Below are 22,482 nucleotides of genomic sequence, written 5' to 3' on the forward strand. Positions count from 1 at the left end.
TTACAGACATTTACATTTATAGCATTGCTCATTTCTTGGTTAATTCCAAAACCGGGGTTTGACCTAAAGGCAAACCCCTAATCCCTAACCCCCCAATCGTCTTCACTTTTTTGTGTGTAGGTTGCAGGTATGCGGCTGAAATTGAAGATCTGGAATCCTTGTGCAGAGACGAACAGATCCCCCTTCGTTTCGCGGATTTTTCGGAGGACCGTGTGCACGCCGGGTGCCATCGTCCCGTCAACTTTTGCTCAAATTTGCAGGACAGCGCCGTATCGACATTTTACTGCTAATTCCAGGTCCGCAGCTTCATCCTATATCCCTATCTCAGTTTATAAGCAATCTTTCTCACTTTCTATGCATTCCTAGCTTAATTCTCCTATGCACATTCTTTACAAAAGAGGGTAGCCTTGTTGTCTTAACCCTTGAAACTCATTTAGCATCCAATCTTGCATTGTGTGGGATTGGATCTTATGGGTTTCAACCTCTCTTTTGAAAGTAAAGTCTCCCAAGTGAAAACCATCAACCCTAGCAACCTCCCTTCTCTCTCCTTGGAGTTGGAAGAGGGGAGAGCAACTAGGGTTCGATCGATTTTTCGCTTTACACAATGTTGTCCACAAAACCTTTCAAACCCTTAGGAGGAGGATTTGAGGAGGGTGATTTCTCACCAGAGTTGTCCTTTTCCTTATTGGAGATGCCACCAACAGTGATTTTATCAACTTTTCCATCGATCCTCTATTCAAAAACTTCCCCAGTGGTCTCCTCCTCCAAATTCTGGTTGACTTCCGGATTCTTTCTCTATACTTGTTCCTTCAACTCCATAATATTGACTTCCTGTTTCTTCTATTTGTTCCTTGTCTGAATTGAAATTTTGGTTTTCTTATTCCGAGGAGATTGGGGTTCCTCCTTCTCAGAATCCTCAGAGACCTCTTCCTCCGAGGAGGAGCTAATTTGGAGAACTTTATCTTTAGATTTTTTCTTACCCTTCAAGGAGGAAGGCCTGGTTCTCACAAGTTTTCTTTTCTTACCAGTTTCAGCTTCAAAGTCATCCAAACTCTCTTTAGACTCACTCATCGAATCACTATCTGACTCCTCACCCATAGAAAAAATAGAATCTGATCCTTCCTCCTCAGACTCAGAGATAGAAGGCTGAGGGCGAGCAATTTGGTTGGCTTTTAGGTGGTCATAAAGTAATACCATAAGACCTTGATGTATGGTTGTATCACCCGTAGGGTTCTCTTTATGGGCTTTAATGGTAGCATTCATAGAGCACAACAGAAAATATGGAATATTAACTTTTTCATCATACCTAAAATGGTTCAGCAAAACAAAATGGTAGTCATACACTTTTGTGAATCTACCATCCAAAGTTACATAGCGCATTATAGAAAATAAGACCTCCCTCCATGGCTTAACAAATGCCCTAGGCGGATAGTAAGTTTTACCTTAGCCTAATCAGACGCTTTTTCTCCTTTTTCGTTTCAGGATATCTTTCGATGGCCTCCTTGCTCAATTTTCTCTCTCTGTAGTAATTGCTTCCTTCCCTGCGGAGACCCGTGACTTGAGCTTCATCTATGGAGATTGATTAATCTCCCATCTTCAGAGTGCCCTTTCTCCAGTTTTTACAGAAGAAATTAGTAACTGTGGCATCCCGCCCATGGAGCCTCTCCATAAACTTTGAAAACCCGCCCTTCTGTAGAATGTTCCAGACAACCTCCTTTTGCTTCCACTCCTTGCAGTTGTTGGGTTCATAGCGGCGTCTATTTCCTCCCATTTTTTCACTTTTCAGAGAAGAAGGTCAAGAGTTGCAGAGAGCTTTAGGCAAGAAATTTCTCAGAACTACCAAATATACCTAGAAAGCATGGGAAGAGATATAATATGTCTTGTAATAAATGGTACTGACATTATTATAATTACTCATAGCACTCCTATTAATCCGTTTCATTATTACTTTGTCCATTTATGATCTTTGGGGTACTATTGTATCGATCCTTAAAAATGATTGATCTGACGTCATCGAGGAGGTACTCTTCTCCCTTCCATGTAATCATTTTATCTTGAATGACCGCCACGTTGGCTACCCAGTCAGCTGAACCATTAGCTTCATGATAGATATGAGATATGAAGCATTTCTCAAAAGTGTTGATGAGATCTCTAGTTGCCTTTATTATGTTATTGATAGTCCATGATGGCTTAGAGGTTCCCTTTAGGCATTTGATGATGTTATTAGAATCCCCTTCAATCCATAGATAGGGATAGTTCCATCTTTTGGCCAGGAGAATACCTTGGAGTGCAACCATTGCTTCTGCCTTGTGGTTAGTTTGGCTCCCTATAGGGACAACAATCATTTCCTTACAGTTACCATTTTCATCTCTGAGGATATGTCTTGTTGTTGTATGTCTTGGATATGTTTTCTAGTTACAACATATTTTGTGTAATAAAAATTAGATTTCATCAATAAATAGTGTCAAAAAACTTGTCTGAAGTGTCATTAAATTTGAGTGCATAATTTATGTGTAGAATTTGCTCGATCTTGTGGGTATTATTGATATTTCTTTATTCAATTGAAGTGGGTTTGAAAAATAAGTAATTTGTTTCACATTTACTACACAAAGTTGTGTTATAAGAATAACATTCAAATTATTTAATTGGGGATATTATAATAAAGGCTCTAAATTTTATTTAAATATTTATGTCCTCAAACTTTATGTCAACTGGACTGCTTTATGTGCAATCCAATCTAGTAAAGTGTAGTGATGTTTGTATGGTTATAGTTTCATCTTTTGTGTTGTTAACATCATATATGACTATAGATGTATCTTTTGTGATCCTACAACCTATACCTATTGTAGACACCCAAAAATGGTCAACGCTTGCGAAGTCATACTTCAACGTTTGCGCATTGCCTCATTTTAGGTTTTTGCGTCGCATTAACATTTCTCCTATGTCACGCACTTGGTTTTTATCAGTTGCGAACATCGAGTCATTCTTCTACAGTTCTTCAGTCACCTCGTCCTCAAATTTGGTCTTGTCGACAACATAATCTAGTCATGATTTTGATCGATTTTATCTTATTGCATCAATGTGCGTGCTAATTTCGCATCAATTTGGACATCGTCAATCCTAATTAGGGTTTTGTCCTCTTATCAATCCTGTCAATCTTGCAATCGTTGTCCTCCTGTCAATCTTATCAATTTTATCATCAATCTTATCATTTTGGACATCGTCAATCCTAATTAGGGTTTTGTTCTATTTTCAATCTTATCATTTGGCGATCGGTTTATCAATCTTGTCGATTTATCATCAATCCTTCAATCTTGTCATCTTGCGATCGATTTGTCATCAATTGTGGTCATGTCTAATCTTGTCATCTTGCAATCTATTTTGTCAATTTTGTCATTTTTCAACCGATTTGTCATCGATCGTTATCTGTCTCAATTATGTCAATTTGGATCAATTTGTCATTGTTCCTCGTCAATTGGCGCATCTATCAATCAAATCATTTTGTCGCATTGGTCATTTATCAAATCAAATCATGATCAAGTCAATTATAGACCTAATTGTCATCCTCGCATTTCTAATTCGCCTTCTAGGGTTTTATGATTTAATCATTTAACCTAATGTGTCATTTCTTCCTTTAGGATTACTAAATTATTTATTAATCCTAAGTTTTCTCATTACAATTAAATATTCATTTAATTGGCTAATTATTCCTCTTTGTGAGTGAATTAATTAATAAATGAAAAATTATTGATTAATTCATTAATTTCTAATTTCCTATTTTCATTATTCTCTAATTTCCTAAATTCTAATTCCTAATTTACTCCTATTTTCTAATTTCCTATTTTCAATTTCCACCTAATTATCTTGTTTCTAGTTCTCCCTATTTGTGTGCTTCATGCGTCATACTCTTGACATAGCAATTTGTCATAGAATTTGTCATAAATTGTCATAAAATTCTTGACATAGAAATGTGTCATAGAATTTGTCATAAAATGTCATAAATTCTTGACATAGAAATTTGTCATGAATTGTCATAAGCCTTGCATAGCAATTTGTCATAGATATGCTATTATTGATTTGAATTTCTATTCAAATCTCTTTCATGCTAATTTGTCTTTTTCTCCAATTTCTCTATAAATTGGATGATTTTCTTCAATCAAATCCCTTAACCCTTCTAATCCCGAGTCCAAAATTTCTATCAAACTACCGAACTTTCGTTTCTAGTACTCTTGAGCTTTTTGCTTTCAATTGTGTGAGCACTTGTAGGTGAGATCCACAAACCCATTGAAGAGGAAAGAACAACAATGGATCTGCATGGAAGAAGCATATGGTTTGCATGATATTTTCTTTTAAATGCTTTGTTTTTGTGCCTCTATTGAATGTGCTTTGGAATTAGGTTCATTTCAATGAGTGTTCTTTTGATTATGTTGTCATGTCTTGTGTTTTGATTGATTTACTTGTTTTGATGATTCCTAATTTCTATGCCACATTAATTGGTGAACCCGACGTGAATACTAACCTTCTAACCCTTTTACTGTGTTTTGGAGTGCTTCTAAGTTGATTTGCAGGTCAAAAACTCAAAAACAGGGCCGTGCAGGGTATTCTGGAGACTTCTGCGCTTGTGTGAAGCATCTTGCGCCTGTGTTGAAGAGTCTTGCGCCTGTGTCAAGACATTCTGCGCTTGTGTCAGACATCTTGCGCCTGTGTCCTGACTTCTGTGCCTGTGTAAAGTCCAGATCAGAGGTGAAAAATGCAGTTTTTACTTGAAAATTTTTATATGTTTTAGTAAATTGCAATTTTGAGGGTCTTTGGTGCATTTGTGGACAAATATGGTGCCCGAAAACATGATGAGACATCATTGATGTTTCCAAAATTTGGTTCTAGATTATTTGAATACCTTTCCAACGCATCAAACGGTTTGTAATTCAGAGCTAGGATGAGAAAGTTATGCCTTCTCAAAGTGGACTGAAATTTTATATTTAGTTTTCATAAATCAGATCATCTGTGCTTTGGATTTTGGTACTAATTATTTGTGCAGGATCTTGGCATACGCATGACAAAGACTAAAAATCAAACTACTAACATGTGTTATGCAGATTCGATGGTCAAAGACAACAAATCAAACATCTAACTTGTGTTTTTGTAGGTTGCCTTGGAGAAACAACCAAATTGTGTGTTTGAGATTTTTAATTAGGCACTTAGTGATTTATAAATAGGTGGAAATGAACCCTTGTTTGCTTTGTTTGTTAAGTATGACATTGGAGTAGGAGAGTATGCTCTCATCCTTCATAGGGTGATCAGAAATCCAGATCTTCGATACCATGCTTGTGTTGTTGATTGTTTGTCTCCATTAGAGGGCCTGCCTTCCCGACCACTTTGCTTTAGCAAGCAAGTGATAATCGTGAGAAGGGGACGACCCAAAGTGAGTACGGCTAGAATTCCTTGGCATTCTAACTCACTATAAAAAAATACCTGATGGGCGAAAGCTTTGAAGGAAGTGTTACGTGGGAATTGCAGTTACTTGGGAAGTGATGCCCCTTGAAACTCTTTCTCATATCAACATCTAAGTAGGGCCTCTTGGTCTAAATCGCGCTTGCGCGACTACATTTGTCTGGTATCTTGATGGGCTTAATGTCTCAATCATGCTTGCATGACATCAAGGAGTAATGCTTAACAGAAATCCTTACTACATACCTTGTTTTTAGAGGCCAAAAACCCTTCTAGTTGCTTGAGAAGGACAAATTCGGATACTTGGAAGAGATACTAAGTTTGCCATGGGGAGATTCCATGGGGACTGATGCTTGGCTGCCCTGAGAAGTGAGTGCCATGGAGGGGAGTCCGTGGGGTCAAGCATCTATGTATTCTCCTTGAATCTCATAATGAGTCTACCTCTCAAGTACCTAATGTCTTTGCCTACCATAAGAAATGTGGAAATGAGCATGATTGTCTTGAGTCTAAATTGCAATATCTTGTATTCTTTGATTGTCAAAAGTTGAATTCCATTTCAAGAACAAGCACATTGATATAACATAAGATTAAGCACAGGAGACATTCATCCAACAAAAATTCAACAAGATTCAAAGATCATCTTCTTCAAACATGGTTATCCAACATTGTTCAAAAACTTGTCTCAACATTTATGTCACTTACATTTAGGTTCACCCTAGGTTGCATTTTTCAAAAGTCATTATCAAATATCAAAGTGAGGTTTCACCTAAGTCATACTTCTTTTGCATACCAATTAGAGTCATCCATTTGCATATATCCTCTTGCATAAGAGTAATGTCATTTCATAATTAAACCCTAGGTTTCATCTTAGGTGGACATTGTCATACATTTGCATTTGCATATCCCAAGCCTCTTCATTAAACCTAAGTCATTGTCATATCATATTAAGATCATTTTCATATTAATTGTCCTTTTGCATATAGTGTCAAACCTAGGTCTTGTCATACTTGAGTAATCCAAATCTTTGATAAACCCTAAGTCATTGTTAAGAAGTCTAGACCTTATCAAACCTTTTGTCCTTTTTGTCATCCATGTCATTTCGTCAAACCTAGCCTAGTATCCAAGCATATAGGGGAGACATTGTCATCTTGTCCTTTGTCACTTAGTCCTTTTGTCCTTTGAGGTCTAGACATCATTTCAGTTTCCCAAGGGTCCCTCTCTTAGATTTGCATTCATAAGTTTGTCAAAATCTTCGAAAACAACCAAAAACATAGATTGCATTTTCATTTATTTAGTTTGCATTTAATTGCATATCATACATTATACTTAAAAAATTCCAAAAATATTGCATTTGCATAAGTGACATGTCTATTGAAACAAGGTTCCAAGCACCAATGTTGCAACAAAGTTTGACATATCAACCGACAATGCAATCACACTTCTATCCAACCCAACAACACAACAACATTGATCAAACTTTTTATGATGATGTAAATGTCCAAATACAAAAACTAGAGGAGAAACTAGCGCAAGAACAGGAGATATTGGAACAAAGAGTGAAAAACATTGTGAAGAATAGATCACAAATGTCCAAAATGTTTCAAAAATTTCCAGGTCAAAATCCAAATATTGAGCCAATTGATGTAAGATCTCTTCTTGAACGATCAGATATACCAGCTCTCCTCTCCCAAATAGAGATGATGAAACAATTACAAGAAAGGAGACAACATCAATTTCAACATTATGTGCCTCCACAACAAGAACAAGGTGTTTACTATCAATCAGATTTTCAACCAATACAACCAATTGTCCAACATATGCAACCAACACAACCAATGGTCCAATTTCAACAATATGTCCAACCAACTATACAATGTCAACAAATAGTTCAACCAATGGTGGAATATCAATGTCAACAACCAAACATTCAAAAACAAAGGTTGCAGCACACACCAACCCAAGTTTCAAACATGTCAGAACAATTGAACCAAGTCCAATATCAAAACATGACATCAAACCAAAAACAAGTTCAAATTCCAAATAGAACCATGTCAAAACCTCGAAAGAAAGGTGGCTTTCTTGCAATGATCTTAAGGAACCTACCAAGTGAGTCCTTTGAAGAAGATAAAGATAATACAATTTTGTCTAGCAATGCCTCATCTCCTCGTAAACAAATTGATTCTCCAGTGGCATCTATCCCTACACCTTTAGAAGTTTCAAAAGAACCTTCCATATTGTCCTCATCAAACAATACACCCGAGGATGCAATTACCCAGGGGCTATCCATAATTGATTGCCACGATAATCCAATTCATGACGCACATCCTTGTCATGTTTCAGAAATTCAAGACCCAATGCAACCATGCACTTTATTGCCATTACCTGTTTTAGAGGACCCCATTCGAAGTCCCTCTTCCTCATGTTCAAGCATTGATTCCTTGCCAAAATCCATCACAAATGTTCAAAGTGCATTTCCTTCATCCCAAAACATTGAGCCCTTGTCAGAATCCCTCATGCATATCCAAAGTCTAACCCCATGTCAAGAGGATAATTTAGAGCATGAAGAAATGTGTCCTAAAGAAAATCAAGATCAAGATCTTGAAATCTTATCATCCCATCCAATTGTCGACCAAGATCCCATCTTCCCAGACACTCATGACGATTCCCCTATTCTTGTCCATCCTATCCAAAGTCCTATTGACACTCCATTCCCCGAGCAAGATCAAGATATCCCAGTTCATCCAATCCCAAATGATCCCCTTCCATTTCATGAACACAATGTCCTTTCAAATCCCATTGACATTCCACTTCCTCAGAAAGATCAAGATATCCCTTCCATTCTTTCCGATGATCCCATTGAAAGTCAAGAGCAAAGCACCTTTAAAGAAGATACCAATGATCTTCCTCCTTGTCAAGATCAAATCATTCCTTCAGATCCTCCACAAGATCCACTTGTTCCTCCATCTCCTTGTCCTAATCCAGCATATCCACTCCAAGATCTCATTTCTTGTGATGATCCCATTATTTCTCCCATTCCATCTCTTGAAGAGCCTGTCATTGAACCATGTCCGCTACACAATCCTAGTCCCCCTCATGAGCCTAATCCCCCTCATGATTCTAACGTGTCAGTGCAAGATGTTCATGAACCCTCGACATGTATAATGGGTTCTTCCACTTTGGTGCAATCCGATCCACTTCAAGATCTCATTATTTCTCTCATATCACGTCCACCTCATAATGGACTCGCTTCTTCTTCCCAAAGAAAAGAGTGTCCTATTAGTCAAAATATTGATAAAGGCAAAGGAGTAGACCTTCATGAGAAAGAACCCCTTCATGTTAAAGAATATACTAATGGTCATGGCTACAGAGCTCACACTCAAGGTGTTGGTACCCCTTCAAAGTCAAAATCCAAATGTCCACCTTCCCCATCATCGCTTCCATCCATTCTAGGTCCCTATATCCCTCCATCTCCTATGCAACATCAGCAAAGGCACACATCTTGGAGAACCTTCCATCCATCCCACATGCCTCCATATCATTCCCATCCACACCGACATTCATTCCCTCCTCCAAGTAATTTGGATGCCAAGTATAAAAGTCATAAGTCTAGCAATCCACATGTATTCAAGGATCAACATGTCCAATATAATCGACATGTCAAAACAAAGAACAATATGATCTATAAAGAAAAAGAAATATCCAAAAGGTCACAAAGGCCCACTGAGCAAAATAAAGCAAAGTCAAAATATATATGGGTTCCTAAATCCCTCGTGCAAGCAATGCACTCCAAGGAACCACAAAAGCATGAAAAATCAAAAACCATGTGGATTCCCAAGAAGCTCCTTGAAGCACAAAAGGAAACATCCAACTTGGCATCTAAAATTGTTGTTCCTCCATCCAAACCTTCCAAGTCTATTTCTCCACCACCTTCTTCATCCGTTTTGGGCCCTTATGTCCCAAAATCCATAGCCTTTCCTTCATCAAAATCTCAATATCCAACACCCACTTTTCCTCCATCAGTCCATCACCCCTCAAGGTGTGTGCCAATGTCGATCTTGCCTTCATTTCCATCCACTCAAGCCCAATTCTTCCAATACCCTATCCATTATCCAATGCATATTTTCCATCCTTCCATCCAATCCTTTGCATAAACCCTTGCCTTAGTGTCATGTCATTTTCCATGTCCTTATCCTACCAACGTCTTTGAGCATACTTTTAAAGGTCATGGTCTTTTTTTTTTTCAAGGCTACTATCCAAACAAAAAGACGCTTGAGTCCTTCTTCCATCCCCTATCATGTGTCCATCTTCTATTGAAAAAGTCAAAAAATCAAAAAAAAAAGAAAAAAAGTAAAAAAAGAAAAAGAAGAAAAAAGTCAAGAAAAAATAATTCGCCCATTGGTGAAAACCTGGCAAACAGGGGCTTTGGGTAAGTACCATGATGAAAACCTGGCAAACAGGCGTCATGCGTAATTTATGAACTTCTTGCACACCACACTTGGGGGCAAGTTTCCTCCTTCATATCCTTTTGTCCTTCATTGTTCCATTATCCTATCGAACCCCTGTCATTACCCTTCATATCCTATTGTCCCTCATGTCCAATTTCCTCTTTCCACCTTTGATCTTGACAAGGCTAACAATCGTCATGAGCATCACACATCTTGTTTGCAGCTTTTAGTCCATCATAGCTTTTGGTCTTTATCCATTTGCTTATTATAACCTTTCATTCATATTCCCTGTCTTATTGTGACTTTCTACCACTATCCCTTAGCCTACCCCGACCTTTTGTCCATGTCCTTTATCCATTCTTGGTCTTGCTTATCCTATCCATATCATATCGCTATCCATACACTCTGTTTCATCCCTTGATCTTGATCTGACATAAGGACATGAAATGCAAAACATATTTTTCAAACACCTCTTGACATGTCCCTCATGCCATGTCACTGCTTTACATTGTCATATCCAGTCTCTTGTCCCATCACGCCATAGCCCTTGGAAATTGCATCCATATTGTCTCCATAATAAAAGGCCTTTGTCTTCCCTCTATCCACCATCATTTCAGCAAGCCTATTTATTCACCTGTCATATTCCTTGCCTTGCTAGACACTGGGGGCAAAATTTGAAAAAAAAAAAAAAATTTAAAAAAAATTTAAAATGTCCTGAAAAAATCTCAAAAAAATTTCAAAATGTCCTGAAAAAAGATCATAAAAATTGAAAAAATGTCCTGAAAAAAGATCATAAAAAAAATCAAATAATGTCCTGAAAAAATTCATAAAAATCAAATAATGTCCTGAAAAAATTCATAAAAATCGAAAAATGTCCTGAAAAAATCTCTAAAAATCAAAAAATCATATAAAGTCCTGAAAAATGAACACAAAAAAATTGTAAAACTCAAAATCCAAAAAAACACGCATTTTGCAATAAAGTATTCCCTTTATGCATCGACAGATCACTGAGCATTCCTCCAACGACTCGCAATCAAACACTGTGCTTTAATGAAATCATGCGTTAATAGATGAACTTTTTCAATCAAACCAAAAATTCAAACTGATCAAAAAAATTGTCATATCAATCGAACATCAGCATCGATATCATTTGTCCTTGTTCCTATTATCATGGGTCTTATACAGGGTGTGGTATACTCGAAACCAGACTGTGTCCTGTCTTAGACGGGGTATCACATTTCCTGAAACCAGACAGCATGATCGTCCTATCAGCACTTTCAACTTTTGACAATGAAGATCAAGATGTTTGTCTGATTTGCTTGAATTTGTGAGTCTTATCTTTTCATTGATTTATCTTTGGCTTCGATCATGTCCCTATGTTGCTCGATGATGTCACTGAGTGATTTAGAGTGATCGGGATGGCTCATGGTCTCTTTCTTTGATTATGATTGTCGTTTGTCTGTGATGTGTCTGTCTTACGCAAAAGGGTTGCATTTCAGCTCTGGCCTTCAATGCCATGATGCTACGCATCCATTTTGCTACATAAAAATAAAGGTTCTCACCTACAAAGTGCATTACTGAAAGCAAGTTTTTCTTCGTCATCTCTAACTGTCCTCTGTCTAATTTCTTCTTACTAACATTTCTTCCGTCAGTCTTGGCAGTCCATTTGATCCTATCATGTTCTATCATTCTTATCGATCAATTGGCCTCTTTTGTGCATGTTTCCGGCCAATTCCTCAAGGGGGCATGCATATGTCATTATCATTGTCTGGGGCATTTTCATTATTGTTCTTTGAAACAACGCTTAAAATCGCATTGTCTCAAAGAGGGGCAAAATGTAGACACCCAAAAATGGTCAACGCTTGCGAAGTCATACTTCAACGTTTGCGCATTGCCTCATTTTAGGTTTTTGCGTCGCATTAACATTTCTCCTATGTCACGCACTTGGTTTTTATCATTTGCGAACATCGAGTCATTCTTCTACAGTTCTTCAGTCACCTCGTCCTCAAATTTGGTCTTGTCGACAACATAATCTAGTCATGATTTTGATCGATTTTATCTTATTGCATCAATGTGCGTGCTAATTTCGCATCAATTTGGACGTCGTCAATCCTAATTAGGGTTTTGTCCTCTTATCAATCCTGTCAATCTTGCAATCGTTGTCCTCCTGTCAATCTTATCAATTTTATCATCAATCTTATCATTTTGGACATCGTCAATCCTAATTAGGGTTTTGTCCTATTTTCAATCTTATCATTTGGCGATCGGTTTATCAATCTTGTCGATTTATCATCAATCCTTCAATCTTGTCATCTTGCGATCGATTTGTCATCAATCGTGGTCATGTCTAATCTTGTCATCTTGCAATCTATTTTGTCAATTTTGTCATTTTTCAACCGATTTGTCATCGATCGTTATCTGTCTCAATTATGTCAATTTGGATCAATTTGTCATTGTTCCTCGTCAATTGGCGCATCTATCAATCAAATCATTTTGTCGCATTGGTCATTTATCAAATCAAATCATGATCAAGTCAGTTATAGACCTAATTGCCATCCTCGCATTTCTAATTCGCCTTCTAGGGTTTTATGATTTTATCATTTAACCTAATGTGTCATTTCTTCCTTTAGGATTACTAAATTATTTATTAATCCTAAGTTTTCTCATTACAATTAAATATTCATTTAATTGGCTAATTATTCCTCTTTGTGAGTGAATTAATTAATAAATGAAAAATTATTGATTAATTCATTAATTTCTAATTTCCTATTTTCATTATTCTCTAATTTCCTAAATTCTAATTCCTAATTTACACCTATTTTCTAATTTCCTATTTTCAATTTCCACCTAATTATCTTGTTTCTAGTTCTCCCTATTTGTGTGCTTCATGCGTCATACTCTTGACATAGCAATTTGTCATAGAATTTGTCATAAATTGTCATAAAATTCTTGACATAGAAATGTGTCATAGAATTTGTCATAAAATGTCATAAATTCTTGACATAGAAATTTGTCATGAATTGTCATAAGCCTTGCATAGCAATTTGTCATAGATATGCTATTATTGATTTGAATTTCTATTCAAATCTCTTTCATGCTAATTTGTCTTTTTCTCCAATTTCTCTATAAATTGGATGATTTTCTTCAATCAAATCCCTTAACCCTTCTAATCCCGAGTCCAAAATTTCTATCAAACTACCGAACTTTCGTTTCTAGTACTCTTAAGCTTTTTGTTTTCAATTGTGTGAGCACTTGTAGGTGAGATCCACAAACCCATTGAAGAGGAAAGAACAACAATGGAGCCGCATGGAAGAAGCATATGGTTTGCATGATATTTTCTTTTAAATGCTTTGTTTTTGTGCCTCTATTGAATGTGCTTTGGAATTAGGTTCATTTCAATGAGTGTTCTTTTGATTATGTTGTCATGTCTTGTGTTTTGATTGATCTACTTATTTTGATGATTCCTAATTTCTACGCTACACCTATAACAAAAAATTGATGCCTAGGATGGGTATTATCATAGGCACCTTTAAATTTATTGAGGGGTTTTGAATAGAAAAAGTTCCTCCCTATGGGTCAAGACCACAAATATTTGAGAAAGATTAAAGATTGAATACCTTTACAAATGTGCATAGAGTTTTAATATTAGATGACAAAGTATGATCCGTGCATTGTCATGTGCACAATTATAGTCTCACCTATTCATTCCACTTATGCCCTTATCTACATGCATCAAGAAACCACTACACAAATATACACCAAACAATTATGTAGCATACTTAGCACACAATCCATATATATCTATGAACAACATTGCTTGAATGCATATTTTTAGCCTCGCATATAGATGCATGTACCTTCACTTATATACACCTAGTTTAATATCATATGTGTTTTAACACCTATCATACCTACATTTTGTTTCACTGTCTATTTAGGTTAAACACTTAACAAGTTCACAAATGAAAAGTGTACCATGTAGTTTTAAGGACGCGTCTATTTTGGTTCCAAAACGGCAATACAGATTGACTAACGCGCGTGTTAGTCACGCGTTTTACACCGTCGATTTTGCAATAAACGGCTGCGATTGACTAACACGTCGCTATCACGATGTACGAAAGGTCTGTTTTGGACCCAGAATAGCTTCAGCCTAGTTTTAACATTAATCAACAACTTTTGAAGTACCGATTTGATAAGAAATTTGGTCAATCTGCAGGGTGTTACATACCTCCATAATGAAGTTGCTTATTGCTCCTGCATTATATGTTATTGTTTCGAATCTAAAATTACTCTTTAGTAATGAGTGTTATGCACCTTCATCATAAGGTTTCTTTTGCTCAGCAGTATATGTTATTGTAATGGTGGATACATATCCCTAAATTCAGATATTCCCTCGGCAGATATTCCCTCGGCATGTTTTTATATTGTGCTTGTAAATTTTGTTATACTGTAATCAAAGCTTGTTCTGTTAGTGTCATTTATCTATGACATTTTTTTGATAGCCGAGCTCATCTATTCTTATGGAGAAGCGTACCAGATTTAATAATTGAAGTCAAACCCATTTCTGATTGGTCTTCTCCGTCTTCGCTGTTCAAAGTTTGAATTAGTCTGCTCATTAAAGTTCTAGTTTAATGGGCAGGAACCGCAAGAGATAGGCCGGTTTCATAGCTAAGGAGAGAGTCAATACAATTTTGTGTTGACAATATTGACAATCAGTAGCGTATAAGCTAAGCTGAAACCTTCAACAAAATCAAATTGACTATGGGGTTGTCCTCATCATTGAGGCCCACTACACAACATTCAAAGATATGATATTTGGTTTTCTTTGATGGAGCTGAAGCAATGGCATATTCTTATAATTATCCAAATTTTATTATAAAATAATTGTAGTGGCATCTGTTTCATTTTAGTTTTGTTGTTATTTAAATTTGGCTTAGTTTGCAAGACTTTGGGAAAGATTAAATTATTTTCAATTTAAATGAATAAGTGTTTATATTATTATTTATAAAATATTATTACACATTCATTAAAAAAAATGGCAAAAAGAGTCACGTTCTAACATTCCAAATGAGACAACAGCTAGGAACAAAAAAATACAAGCCATTATGTGACAAGTGCCAGAGCACTAGGAGGAGGTGGGTCTTAGTCATCTGATTTACCTCATACATCAGCAGGGCTCAAAGTTTTACCACCACCAAGTAAGGAGGAGGGTGAAGCTAATGTTGACGAGGGATGGTCTATTCCTGAAGTCACCCTGGACCAGACAAACCAGAAGCCCCATCCGCCTCATACTGGTGTTGTTCTCGCCGCTTAGACGGCCTTCTTGTTACTGGAGTGATCTTCTGTCTTCCTATATTTTTTAGATATGTATATATTTTTTTAAGCTAGTAAAATCTGGCGCGTGTTTTCATAAAAAAATTGTTATGACAACAGGGTTCTTCAGCCATTGCAGTCTGGATCCTATATTTATAACCTCCTTTTGTCATTCCCAATTTCCCTTTTCCAAGCCCACGATGGTTTCCCATTTCAGTTGGCATTGCAACTTTTCTATTCAAACATCAGTCCAGCATTGTTGGGTACTCCAAAACCAAAAAACCCTTTTGATCATTTCCACGTTTCCCTTTCCCCATTCCCACCTACAAGGGAACTTCCCCATCCCTCATCTTTGCCTGCGCTGACTTGACTCCAGATATATGTTTCATACTGGGTGTATGTAACGTAATTAGTGCTAAAATACCCATCCTTCAAAAGTTTCAAGGGCCCAGTCAAGTAAGAGACAGTCAAATGTCAATGTTGCTCTTAAATCTTGGTAGTCAGTGAGTCAGTCAAGGTCAGTTGTAATATATGACCCGGCTTTCAGAGTTTAATTTGTCGACCTCAAATGTGTACACGGTATGCCATGTAGATGGTTGACCAATCTTAGCAAGTGCTTAGATGTTTCCTCTAAATACTGACTCGAGACTTTTTCAATGCTTCATAAATCTATAATTTCCTTGGACCTTCCCTGCACATTTTACCTAAACTCAAATGCTGTCAAAGTTGAATAAATGATACCGACTTACAGAGATGTTGAGTAATTGTTGCAATCATAAAACACACACAGAGAAAAAGAAACCAAACATGGTCCACTTATTACTGGAGCTAAATTAAAGAATACTATATAATGTTAGATGACCTAAAGCAGAACATGAGACAAAGAATAGTACAGTTTGACCAAACTTATCCAAGAGCTATACTTCGAAAAATCCTCTGGAAAGCATAATTTAAATATTTATCATAATTATGTGCCTGTGGAAATCCCTCTCTTGCAAATTGACAGCATTCGCATCTTTCTATGTAAAAAATTACAAATATCATGGTTTTAATATAACAGTAATTACATGAGCAAACACTAATCTTTCAGAGTTATGTCCATTTAAAGTCAGGCTTAGATTGCACTCTAAATCCTCAGTTAACTGAATGCTGAATATTCTGAAATGACCAAAATCTGCAATTTAATTTTAATCTTAATTTAGATTTCAAATAGTCAAATCCCTTATATGACAATCTTTATTGAAACTAATAAAACAGTAAGCAGATATAATTCAGTGACTAAATAGTCAATTATTACTTAGTAATACATAGGTACATACTGAAAACCCCTAATCCAAAGTGTTGCCCAAAATATCTTTCAAGAAGCTCATGTTTAGGGTGAGATATGTGCCTTATAGAAATTGTGCTTATATGGCTTGGTTTCTACCAATCGGCCCCTTTTCTTTAAGGACACAAGTTTCAGATTTCCACCCTCAAAAAGCATCTAGATTGTTTCAGATTGCTTCATCCAAAAAATGCCCACACATTGAGAAGAGCATTTTTATTTCACAAAGATCACAATTTCATATTGTAGCTTTGACATGATATTCTCATATTTATTTAACATCTTATTTAATAAACATCAAGTCGAATAATAATTCTTCTGCCCAGTTTATTAATCCTCTTCAAATGGATTTGTTATTATCATTCTCCAGGGTCTGATACAATGGTTAAAGTTCAACACCATGGCCTCATTCCATATCTCTTGCAGAATGGTGTCTCGTCTGAAAACAAAAGGAGAGTATTTAAAGTTCAAATGCATTCCAATGACCATGTTTTGACCGCAAGAACATTCCATTTGTTATGATGTGCTTGCCATTGCATCTCTCAGATTAATTCTGCTGCAGCCATTTTACAACACCTCTGTATATTTTCCAAATTCTATATTGACTTGTAGAATATATATATATATATATAATGAAAAATGACCTCTTCAATAGTGATGACTTCTATGTTGCTGGCTCCTTCTGAGAACCATGGACATACATGGTTTCAGAAGAAATAACACAATTATTTGTACTGAATAATTCATTTTTAAGTTCATGTTGCACAGGTAAGAATATTTAATATCACATTTAAAAACTTCCAGTATCTGGATACTAAATGAGTTTTGTGGGGATGCAAAAATTAAGTTAATAACAGAAATTCAGGCAATGCCAGAACGTGCGTTCATACATTCCAAACATGATCATTGATCAAAAATGATTATTCTCTAATTGCATAAACCATTTATACATTATACAAAAGTTTCAAGCACATGCTATTCCAATTATAGTTGGCATAAATACTGACGCAGCATGGATGATACCAATGTTGTGTGATACAGTTAGGCCTAAAATATATACCAACTGAAGCTACATTCACCATCATTGTTGCAAAAGGATTCCACTGGAAAAAGATCATACTCATTAAGAAAGATGAATAATGAAAATGATTTGATTAAGAGTATAAATAAATAATTAGAATGATGTTCAGTGTTGTACATATGCTTTAGCAAAAGCTCGGGACAGTGACCAGGAAAAAATAACTAATCACACACTATTAGCGCTCAAAGAGTAAATACAGCATGGTTAAATACTCAAGCCATGCTTCTCATCAAAATCAGGTACATAGCGCAGATAAATGGCATTGAGATGCATTATGACACCTGCACAAATTACACATCTTGAAATTATACAGCTTCCTCAGCATTGGACACATTCCAGAGACCTGGGCATTCACCGTTTCTACAAACAAAACAGTAGTGCCAGACCTTGGCAAAGCAATATTGCCAGTGTCAAAATTAGAAGATATGGATACTTGACAATTGATAAAATCCCTCGCTTTTATTGATCGGATCACCTTACTCTTGGTGAACGCTGGTATGAATTAAGTGGTGATGCAGATGGTCTTGGATAACCTGGAGATGGGTGATTCACAGTTTTTGGACTTAAGTGGAAATGCCCATTAGTATTGCCACCGGAACCAGACTGTCTTGGTCCAGCCCTTTCAGTTTGAAACTTTGACATTTCCTTTACATTTTGCAACTGTTCTAGTGTCTCAACTACTTCTGTCATAAGGGGCCTATGCTTCGCTTCAGAGCTAAGGCAGTGCAGTGCAAGCGTGGCTGCTTTAGTAGCTCCTTTCATAGCATACTGACCCTCCAATCTAGTGTCCATTACACGGAACAATTTGCGTTTATCATTCAAATAAGGCCTAGCCCATTCCACCAAGTTTTGTTCAATGCCAGGCTTGTTCTTCTCTACTGCACGACGACCAGACAATAGCTCCAGCAAAACAACTCCAAAACTGTATACATCACTCTTGGCTGTCAAACGACCTGTTCAAAATAGAAATCCCATTTATTTAAATGTGTAAGAACAAAAAGCATTACATGTTATGAATGAAAGCATCAAAGTAAATTCATTGTATAACATCTTGTAACAGACATAGCAAATACCCAGAAGAAGATTAGAAATCATTTACCTGTTGCCACATATTCAGGAGCAGCGTAACCATAAGTCCCCATAACCCTTGTGGAGACATGGGTATTATCACCTGTTGGACCGTCCTTTGCTAGCCCAAAGTCTGAGAGTTTGGCATTATAATTCTGCAATAGGAGCAACCGGTTAGCAAAAATAAAAATATCAACAATAGAGTAACATATTCTAGACCAGAGATCTGATTATTCACCTACCGAATCTAGAAGGATGTTTGATGCTTTGAAGTCACGGTATATAACCTGCCTTTCTGCATTGTGTAGAAATGCAAGCCCCTTGGCAGCCCCAACAGCTACTTTTATTCTTATTGCCCAGGAAAGAGGCTGAGCACCTCCTGCATTATTAAATTGCATAATTCATTAGAGTCTAACCACTTAAGCAAATTTTGAAAGTAAAATACAATCTTAGACATGAAATCAGAGCTTAAGTGAGTATAGCTTGTAGATTTGACAACCAATGATCACAGCACCGACCCTGATAAGAGTTATCAGTTGCATATTCTAGACAGAAATGCAGGGCAGAGGCCTTGATCAACTACGGAGCTCAGCTTACCATCCTTTTCAAACTAAAGGCCCAGGGTCAATGCATAGAACACTTGGCCGATCCCGTGAAACTCTAATCACTTCAACAAAAAAGAAACTGGTAAGCATTTGACAACCACTGAACACAACACCAACCATGATAAGAGTCATCAGTTGCATGTTCTAGACAAAAATGCAGAGCAGGGGTCTTGATCAACTAAGGAACTCATATTACCATCCTTTCCATACTAAAGGCCCAGGGATAATGCAAAGAATACTTGGCCGATCCTGTGAAACTCTAATATTTCAACAAAAAAGAATCTTTGTAAGTTTCACCAGAACAGAGGCCTTGTAAACAGCGCATTGGATTGTTGCACAACATCCATTCCCATTGTTAAAAAGCAAAGGTCTCTCTCAAGGCCTCTCAGACAATTCTGCATACCTGCCGCAAACTTAATCCTTGCAGAAGGAGGCAGAAATATAATTACAAATATCCTTAAAATAGCAACCCACCTAGCCTCCTAGTTAAAAGTTAATTCCATCTAATGACCAAACGATTTGAACTTGAGGGGTATAAGACTATAAGCTCAATTTCTGCACAAATCTCAATTGTATTGAGGGAGAACTGAGAAGTCTATATCAACCGAAAACCCCATAGATTCAATTTACAGAATAGGATAAGAAATACTCACTTCTGAACAGGTGATTCTCCAAACTCCCCTTCTGCATGAATTCATAAACCAAGAGGCGGTGATCATCCTCTGCACAGTACCCTATAAGCTTCACCAGATTGGGGTGATGAAGTTGTCCCAGATAATTTACCTCGGCCTACAATCACACCATGAACGGTCTAAAATCACATCCCGCTCACCAAATAAAAACTTGCATCGCATTACTTTTAAATGTCAATCACACCACAAGACCAAAACAGGGAGGGTATTTTAAACACAAAATCTTCCATTGAAGTTATTACTTGTAGTTTTTCCCATTAGAGCTACTCCTTGTAAATGTAAATACAGAACCAAAAACCAAACTGGGTTCTTTGAAAAGAAAAATTTGCTATTGCGGTCATCTATATCGGACATTAATTAAAAAGAATACGAACACCTGAAACATAAATTGCATCGATAACCAGAATAAGTTGAGTTCTCATGTTCTAAAAGCTTGGCATATGTTGTAGTGTTGTACTTACCAGCCACTCTTTGTGACCTTGTAAGCCTTCCTGGTTAAGCTTCTTGACTGCAACAACAATGCCAGATCCGGGCTTGGTTGCTAACATTCCTTGCTCATCAATCCATCCTTTGAATACACAGCCAAATCCTCCTTCCCCCAAAAGGCTGTCAGGGCGAAAATTCCTGGTTGCATTTTTGAGGTCATTGAATGAGAAAACCTTCAAGTTTGGTGAAGACAGAATCTCCCCTTCGGACCGTGGAGTAGATGGGAAGCTCTCGTTTGTCTTCACACTGAAAGAAGACATACTTTGGGCAGATGGAGCTTCTTTGCTGGTAAACTTGGAGGTCGTCCCTATAAAGCCAGCACAAATTCATAAACCATCAAAAAAACCAAAACCAAAAAAAACCTACCAATCAATTTTAACAAATTAAGCAAAACAGAATACCCAAGAAAGAAATCAATGAACCCATCAAGGAAAACCCCATGAAAAATCTGTGCAGTAATCAATAGTGACCTTGCTTACCGGACGAGGGTACACTTATGGGATGATCAGGAATTCCCCCTGGGGAATCCCAACAGTTGCCCATGGCTTTGTTGTTGATGTTCGTCTTCCTCTTCTCCTCCTCTTGGATTACACAGAGTCCAAGATAGCATTTAATGCTACAAAACCCACCTTTGATTTCAGTAGAACCAAGATCTGGGTCTATAGAATTCTGAGCAAAATTTGGCGTGAAAATAGAAAACACACAAAAAAAATGTGAGGCGGTGGTGTCTTAGGACGAAAGCCCTACAAATCAGGTGTTCCCTTTGACAAACAAGCCTAAATAAATTCTTTTGATCACCATGAAACCAATCAAGAAGAGTCTGAAACCAGTGGGGAAGTTCACCCTCTCAACTCAACCGCCTATATAATAGTTTATGAATATGATCATGGTCATCATCTTCCTAGTCCAAAAGTTGGGCTGAACCAAAAATTTATGTGGTGTGAAAGAGGCGAGCTTTACTATTCAATCCAAGACTTGACGACTCCGTTTTTATTTCCACGCGCTTTCCTACTCGTGCATAGATCTTTCTTGGATTCCTCCCATCCTTGAATTTGGTCTCCTTTTACTCGCTAAATGGCGTCCATTTTCCCCCACTCTCACGTGGTCTTTTAAAATCGTGCGACTCCGGACGCTCTCATGCAAGATTTACAAACACGATGATCTGATTCTACCGTTTTGGTGTAATACTAGTGATCTTATGGACAGGCAGGCTCTTTAAAAAATTTTAACAAGTATTCATAAGAATTTTTCAGGATTGCAGTAAATAAATTATTTTATTAATTTTATAACAGTAAATAAATTTTAAATTAGAAAGTTTAGAATTTTTAAAAACGGCAGTAAAACATTTTTTTAAGTTAATTTTGTGGTGGTAAACATATGATTTTTTGTTTTATAACAGTAAAAATAATTAATTTTAAAAAATCAGCAAGTTGATGATTTTATATGTATTTATAAATAAATAAACAAGAAAGAAACTTAGAAATTGATAAATTATATTTCTACTTATCACAAACACAAAAATTTTAGTGAAATAATCCACTTTTATTAAAAAAAAATGAAAAAAAATTCTATTTTATGTGATATGAGATTTCTCCACCTCTCAAGAAAACAAATATTCCATTAAAATAAATATGAAGGCTTCTTTGTAAAGAGACTTACATCCACACACATATAATTTTATTTTTTTAATTATTTAAATATGTTATGTCTATTTTTTAAATTTGAGAGAATGCTATGTAAAATTTTAAAAATGAAAGAAACATTAGTAACGAACAAATAGTTAATGATAGATATTATTGTTGTGTTTTACTATTAAATATTTAGGTCAATTAAATATAATAAATTAATAAATAATTAAATTAAGTTATTGTTTCGCATCTTGTAAGTTATAGGGGGCTATTCAATTTCTTTAGTTTAAAAAAAATTAGTTTAATATTAAAATAAAATTTGTATATTCATATACTTTAATGTTATGGTCTTGTTTTAATTGAAATGTTATAAATGCAATAATAAAATTATA

General features: G+C 36.3%; 1 protein-coding gene across 2 annotated transcripts; it reads right to left on the minus strand.

Annotated features, from left to right (window-relative positions):
• Window positions 1–17,658: 17,658 nt before the first annotated feature.
• LOC131078199 (probable serine/threonine-protein kinase PBL11) lies at window positions 17,659–21,564 on the minus strand. Of its 2 annotated transcripts, none has more exons than XM_058015860.1 (6): window positions 20,942–21,564; window positions 20,438–20,769; window positions 19,938–20,073; window positions 18,922–19,058; window positions 18,711–18,834; window positions 17,659–18,564 (listed from the first exon to the last, which is right to left on the minus strand). In XM_058015860.1, the coding sequence occupies exons 1-6, from the start codon at window positions 21,003–21,005 to the stop codon at window positions 18,083–18,085; spliced, it is 1,275 nt and encodes a 424-aa protein (XP_057871843.1). In that variant the 5' UTR covers window positions 21,006–21,564; the 3' UTR covers window positions 17,659–18,082. The 2 variants fall into 2 exon arrangements, with proteins under 2 accessions (XP_057871843.1, XP_057871842.1); XM_058015859.1 differs by having other exon boundaries at window positions 20,933–21,564.
• Window positions 21,565–22,482: the final 918 nt, after the last annotated feature.

This window comes from Cryptomeria japonica, chromosome 10, assembly GCF_030272615.1.
Source record: "Cryptomeria japonica chromosome 10, Sugi_1.0, whole genome shotgun sequence".
Classification (NCBI taxonomy): Eukaryota; Viridiplantae; Streptophyta; class Pinopsida; order Cupressales; family Cupressaceae; genus Cryptomeria; species Cryptomeria japonica.

What these genes read in the sequence shown, in the direction of transcription:
- LOC131078199 (XM_058015859.1), bottom strand. Translation starts at nt 21,005, where the DNA reads ATGGGCAACTGTTGGGATTCCCCAGGGGGAATTCCTGATCATCCCATA. An exon ending in AAGGTCACAAAGAGTGGCTG is followed by an intron (nt 20,074 to 20,437) that starts GTAAGTACAACA and finishes GTGTGATTGTAG; the next exon opens with GCCGAGGTAAATTATCTGGG. An exon ending in CAAACATCCTTCTAGATTCG is followed by an intron (nt 18,835 to 18,921) that starts GTAGGTGAATAA and finishes CTCCTATTGCAG; the next exon opens with AATTATAATGCCAAACTCTC.